The following is a 6,291-nucleotide window of genomic DNA, read 5'->3' on the forward strand; positions in this document are numbered from 1 at the left end:
AAACATGGAAAAAGTACAGAAAAGGTTTAAGAAAAAAAATCACAATCTACAGTCCATAAATAATCATTGTAAACAGTTTATTTCTTTTTAGTCTTATTTCCATGCATATGCGTATTTTTTATGTGGTTGGGATTGTATCGTTCATATGGTTTCATATCTGGCTCTTTTCTACTTAACATCACAGCTTAAACTTCATTTAAAAAAATAAAATGGTGACATTGCTATGCTCTCAGTCAGGAACTACTCCCCCCTTCCTTTTTTTCCTCCTAGGGAGTGACAAGCCAAGCATCTTGTCCTTGTCCGCAGTGCACTACCCCGGATAGAGATTGGCTGGGTTAGAGATCTCCAGCTTTACACACAACTGGGCCTTATTTTTTATTAATCTGGTTTTCTTTCAAAACTCCTAACCAAATCTTAGACTTTATAAGAAGCAAGCGGTGAACCCAGAAGAAAGCAACAAATGTGATTAAGGGGACATCTGATGAAGGAAAGAACTAGGGGTGCTTTCCCTCGATATGGAGAATGATGACTATGGGACTGTCAGGGGGAACCAGGGCATTATGTTTAGTTTGCCCTTCAGTATTATTCCGGTACCTTCTGTGGCCCTTTGTTCCCCTTCACCCTTCTCCACCTGCTCTGTTTCCCAGGAGCCTGGCCAACGTTACTGCTCCCCCCAGCTCTCTCGCCCTCTGACTGCCAGTTGGGTTTGGCCATTGGGGGGCCCTGATGGGAAATGAGAGGCATCTTCACTCCCTAGCTCCCTCCTCGTGGGGTCACTGCAGGATGGCTGCATCCCCACATGGAAAGCCACAGCTCCGGCCAAGCTTGTGACTCTCCCTCTCTCTGGCTTCTGGTAATCGGACATTCCCTTCATCCCTTCAAGCCTGTTGTCCATTGGTACTGGTTCTGGGCATTGCAGTACCCCTGTGGTTTCCCTACACACTGCCCATCTTTTAAGTAATCCTCTCAGGAAACTCTCCTCCAGTGACCCAGGTTTTTTTGTTTGTTTTTTTAAAGATTTTATTTATTTATTTGACAGCGAGAGACACAGCGAGAGAGGGAACACAAGCAGGGGGAGTGGGAGAGGGAGAAGCAGGCTTCCCGCCAAGCAGGGAGCCCAATGCGGGGCTCGATCCCAGGACCCTGGGATCATGACCTGAGCTGAAGGCAGACGCTTAACGACTGAGCCACCCAGGGGCCCTCCAGTGACCCAGTTTGAGGGGGCCTTCCTTTTCCTGCCAAGACGGACTGATAGAAATATTTAAACCATATGTCCCTCTCCCAGGGCTAGGGTACTTCATTCCGTCTTCAGAATTAAACTGTACCTGTGTTTTCTTAGCAGGGTCATTTAGGGATAATAAGTGTATAAATAACGGATCTCCTATTTATTCTGGCCGTGCCGGGGTGCCAATGGTGATGATGCACACAGTAATAATAGTTCTTGTGCTTCGTACTCCAGTGTGATACCTGCACCAGATACACTTCCCAGCTGGGCCCAGGCCTTCAGAACAAGTCAGCAAGGTGGCTTTTGTTCCCATTTCAGAGTTGAATAAATCAAGTATGTAGGGGCGCCTGGGTGGCTCAGTCGGTTAAGCGTCTGCCTTTGGCTCAGGTCATGATCCCGGGGGCCTGGGATCGAGCCCCACATTGGGCTCCCTGCTCAGTGGGGACTCTGCTTCTCCCTCTTCTTACCCCCTGCCCATGATCTCTCTTGCCTGCTCACTCTCTCTCTCTCAAACAAATAAATAAAATCTTTTTAAAAATTTTGTGGGAGCGCCTGGGTGGCTCAGTCGTTAAGCGTCTGCCTTCGGTTCAGGTCATGATCCCAGGGTTCTGGGATCGAGCCCCCACATCAGGCTCCCTGCTCAGCGGGAAGCCTGCTTCTCCCTCTCCCACTCCCCCTGCTTGTGTTCCCTCTCTCGCTGTGTCTCTCTCTGTCAAATAAATAAATAAAATCTTAAAAAAAAAAAATTTTGTAAAAGTCAGGTATGTAGAAATAGGTAACTTTTACCTACTATCACACAACTCCTACAGCACGTCCATTCCCTCACCTCTTTCCAGTCTTGACTCAAATGACACTTTCTTGGCCTGGCCTGGCCTGGGCTGGCGAGCCGCTTGTAACGGTTCTATCCCTTTCCCTGCTCTGTTTATCCTTAGCACTTCTCACCACCTCACCTACAGTTTGTTTTTCCTCAACCATCTTATTTAATGTTTGTCTCATTCCACTCGAGTGTAAGCTCCGTGAGGGCAGGGATCCTTGTTTTCTTCACTGCTTTCTCCCAGCGCTTAGAACAAGTCCCCACACACAGCAGGGGTTGAATGGATCTTTCTGAATGAGTAAATGATGAAGTTGGCACCCAGAGCCTGGGCTGCCGGACTTGAAGGCATTGTTTTCCTACGACACCCTCCCTAGCAAGCCACAGTCAAGGTAAACAGATAATCGCCTCAAAGACAAAAAACAATGGCCTTATTTTTTCACTAGACACAACCATTATACAACTGACTGTGACTGCAACATAAGATAGCTAATGAAAGAAAACAAAACGATGTTCACATATTTGTTTTCAAAAGTGTATTTACTATCAAGACGCCCAGACGGACGGTAAGGCCATGTGGGCTTTGACAGAGTGAGGTGTCACTGAGAACGCCAAGGAGAAGAATATTGAGCAATGGATTTGGGTGCAGACGGCAGCCTCCCACCGTTGGCTGGGTGCAGGTGCACACGGAGTGAATGGAGGCTTTCTTCAGGGCCAGGGAAGCTGGATGACATGGGCAAGCAAGCTGAGCAAGTGTGGCCAACTGCGGTCTCGAAGGGGCAGACGTTCTGGAATTGAATCCTGAATACTGCCTTGTTCTTCCTCTTCAGATCCTTTATGCTCCATTTCCCATGACTCTTGGGGCTGGAATCCATCTTGTCAATTCAGATGAGAGAATAAACATTAGAGGTCATATCACCCCCAAGCAGGGTTGGATGGGCCAAGGAATATCAAAAAATGGAAACACTTGCTTATCAATCAAAAGAACGTGTAGCAATGTAACCCCACTAGCTTACACTGAGTTAATCAGCACTACCCTAAAGACTTAATGAAATCTCTAACATACAAAAAATAAAGATATTTTTTCAGATTCCAAGTCTCTTGAGATAGAATAGACCTCTGGGGGACCAGGCTAAGTGGCACTAGAAGTTTTTAAGTAGGGAGCCCTGCCCAGCAAGATGGCATGGCCCACGTTGTTATGCACGTTCTCCAAGCCTGGCTCCTGCCAGGCCCCCAAGCGGCTCTTCAGCGCGATCAAAGTTCTATATTCGGGAGGCACCACATGACAGACCTGACTGGCTGAAAGTTGGACTGACCTTGGGCACCTCCGTCTTCTTGTGGATCTATCTCATCAAACAACATAATGACGATGTTTTAGAGTATAAAAGAAGAAATGGGTTGGAATAAACTATTGAAATACTAATATGGTATGCTCCATATAGTGATTATACTAGTTCCTTTGGATTCACCAATCTGTTGAGTTGTAAACGTGAGAGAAAAAGTTATATGTGAATGTATGTCAAATCAGCATTTGTGTTTTGCATCATTAAATGAAAAAATAAAAAATACTTCTGTATTTTTCAGATTAAAAAAAAAGAAGAAATTTTTAAGTAATATCTGCTAACATGGCCTCATAACCTCCAGTCAGTGGTGTCCATCTTCTCAGGAGACCCCTGCTAGCATGACCTCATGGGCCTCTAGTCAACAGTGTCCACCTTTTCAGGAAACTCCAGCCCCCTGTTTTGCCCTTAAAAACCCTCACTTACAAGCCAATGGGGAGTTCAGGACTTTTGAGCATCAGCTCCCCGTTCTCCTGGGTAGCACCACATCAATAAATTGCCTATCTTCCTTCACTGCAAAAGCTTGGTGTCATTTTCATTGGCTTGTTGCGTATCAGGTAGACAAATTCTCATTTCATTCAATTATACTCTTACTTAGGAAGAAGGGAAGGAAATAATGGTTTATGAATAGATTGATGGTAAGAAATAAGTGTAGCATGGGGCGCCTGGATGTCTCCATCGGTTGGGCGACCAGCTCTTGATTTCAGCTCAGGTCATGATCCCAGGGTCCTGGGATTGAATCCTGCATTGGGCTCCTTGCTCAGCAGGGAGCCTGCTTCTCCCTCTGCCTGCTGCTTCCCCTGCTTGTGCTTGCTCTCTCTCTCACAAACAAATAAATAAAATCTTTAAAAAAAATCACAGTCCTACTATACTGATAACTGGATATAATGGAATGGTCTACTGGCAGAGGAAGTTATTTTCTCCAGCACCAGGTACCTTATCATTATAGGAAAGGGAAATTTTGAAAGAAGACCTCAGGAAATTCCCCCACATTGGTATCACCGGGTGACAATTTTTCCTTCTCATAGGAAGCAGGTAGAATTAAGAGACCAGACTATTGGTCTTGGTCCTTAAGAAAAGCATTATGTTTCCTGGATGCCCCTTCCCAGAGACAGGCTCCATATTGTTCAAAGTCTTCTTAGAGATTATTCCTGCTTGCTGTTTTACAACTCTATTAGAAATATGTTGAAACTTGTCCTTCAGTGTCTCAAATGAGATAGGAAAATTATCAGTGCCTGTCACCAAGAGTCTATAATCTATTCCCTGCAAGAAAGTAATGAGTTGGGTCCAACTACCTCCCCCTTGAGAGCTACAGCCCAGCAGGCCCATTAGGCTCATCTGCAATGCGTGAGTACACCAAGTTTTGTCTACTGCCAGTAATCTAGACATCAGCTACTAGCCGCATGAGGCCATTCACATTTAAACTGGTTAAGCAAAAGAAAAAATTCAGTTTCTCAGTTACATTAGCCACTGATGGCTACCATATTGGGTAATGCAAATACAGAAAATTTCCATAATTACAGAAAGTTCTTTGGAGTATACCACTTTAGAAGTGGGTGCCCGCTTGAGGCCCAGATCCACTCACACAAGTGAGAAGTCCCACTTTCAGGCTGCAAACAGTGGGCCTAAGATCGGAATATTGCTTAGCCTTGAATCTCAAGGGAAAAATAAGAGACTATAAAAATAAGAGTAAAATCCTCTCCGCTGGACTCTCAGTGTCCCTGAACTGTCATATCATCGTGACTTTTAAAAAAGGAAGTATGGTCTAGCTCAGAGAAGGAAATCGTGCCTGCATTTTGCCAGATCTTAAGATCATGGTTCAAATCTCTCCCAAAATACCATTTTACTGTTAAGCAGTAAATCCTAAAGAATGTTCACTCAGTTCCTTGCTGAAGGGTCAAAGCTTATGTTCCAATTAAGGACAAGGAGATTCTGGGGATTCTTAGCCACAAGAACAGAGCATGGTCCTAGAGGCCTGGGTAGATTACGTGATTCAGATTGCCACATAGTACCCTGTGACCCTCTCCTTATGTCTTGTAAACCCCCAAGCACACTCCCTTTGTCAAGCTTAAGCCTTTCTGTTCCACTCCTTGTCTTACCTCCTTTTAACTCCAACTCTGGCTTGAGCCATTGGTCATTCTCAGCCATTTCCAGCTTTACCCATGGTAGTCTTGACCACAGGGCCACAGAATAAAGCATCTATGAACTAATCAGACCTTTTGCACTATAGAAAAACACAAGTAAACCCAAAATCTCCTGCTAGCATCTTGCCAGGTCTTATTAGGCTAAGGGTTTGTGTCCTTCCCAGTCTTAAGTTAAATTTTAGAAAGCTCCCTTTTGTTCCTTTAACCCCAGGGGCAGCTGAGCTTTAGGAAAGAAGGCATGAAAAGACCTGTTCAGCAACACTCGTAACCTTGACTAACCCACAGGTTCACGGTGGAAGACTGCATCCTCCGTGCCAAATAAAATGAGAGCGGTTTCTGAATAGAAGCATGGAAGAGTCTTAAATAATCCAAGCAAACAAGAATGATCCCATTTCCAAATAAAGGAAGTTACAAGCAAGGTGGTTGCCCCGTGGTTTAGTTCAAGGACTAGTAAACTCCCCATACTGATGTTTGTGAAGCTCTTTACATTTTAGAAAAACAGCCCAATGGTCCCTCAACCATCTCACTGTACAATTTATAGTTTTCCTCCTGGGGCTTGCCAATCCTTAGGATGATGTGTGCCCACTCACAGAGTGCCGCCCCTCCTTCTGGAAAAAAGCACACTGTGGCCCAGTGGTCCTCGGAACCTGCAAAGCTATGGAAGCTGCTCTCCAAATCCTACCAGAAGCCCAGCATATAAAAGAGGTAGCAGGGAAGCTGCTCTTGCTGAAGAGGGGAGCCCTAGCCTGTCCCCACCTTGTCTCTAAGGAA

At 45.2% G+C, this 6,291-nt stretch overlaps 1 protein-coding gene across 1 annotated transcript; it reads left to right on the forward strand.

Moving 5' to 3' along the window:
• Nucleotides 1-515: 515 nt before the first annotated feature.
• LOC118008977 (NADH dehydrogenase [ubiquinone] 1 subunit C1, mitochondrial-like) lies at nucleotides 516-3,612 on the forward strand. The gene is made up of 3 exons (XM_035002881.1): nucleotides 516-590; nucleotides 1,460-1,512; nucleotides 3,197-3,612. Exons 1-3 carry the CDS (start codon nucleotides 516-518, stop codon nucleotides 3,441-3,443), a joined length of 375 nt encoding a protein of 124 aa, XP_034858772.1. The 3' UTR covers nucleotides 3,444-3,612.
• Nucleotides 3,613-6,291: the final 2,679 nt, after the last annotated feature.

This window comes from Mirounga leonina, unplaced genomic scaffold, assembly GCF_011800145.1.
Source record: "Mirounga leonina isolate KUSES-001 unplaced genomic scaffold, KU_Mleo_1.0 Mir_126, whole genome shotgun sequence".
Classification (NCBI taxonomy): domain Eukaryota; kingdom Metazoa; phylum Chordata; class Mammalia; order Carnivora; family Phocidae; genus Mirounga; species Mirounga leonina.

Excerpts from the sequence above, each read along its gene's own strand:
- LOC118008977 (XM_035002881.1), top strand. The coding sequence starts at position 516 with ATGGAGAATGATGACTATGGGACTGTCAGGGGGAACCAGGGCATTATG. Across the intron at positions 591-1,459 it reads TGCCCTTCAGTATTATTCCG|TGTGATACCTGCACCAGATA; the intron begins GTACCTTCTGTG and ends TTCGTACTCCAG. Across the intron at positions 1,513-3,196 it reads GGCCCAGGCCTTCAGAACAA|GGAGCCCTGCCCAGCAAGAT; the intron begins GTCAGCAAGGTG and ends GTTTTTAAGTAG.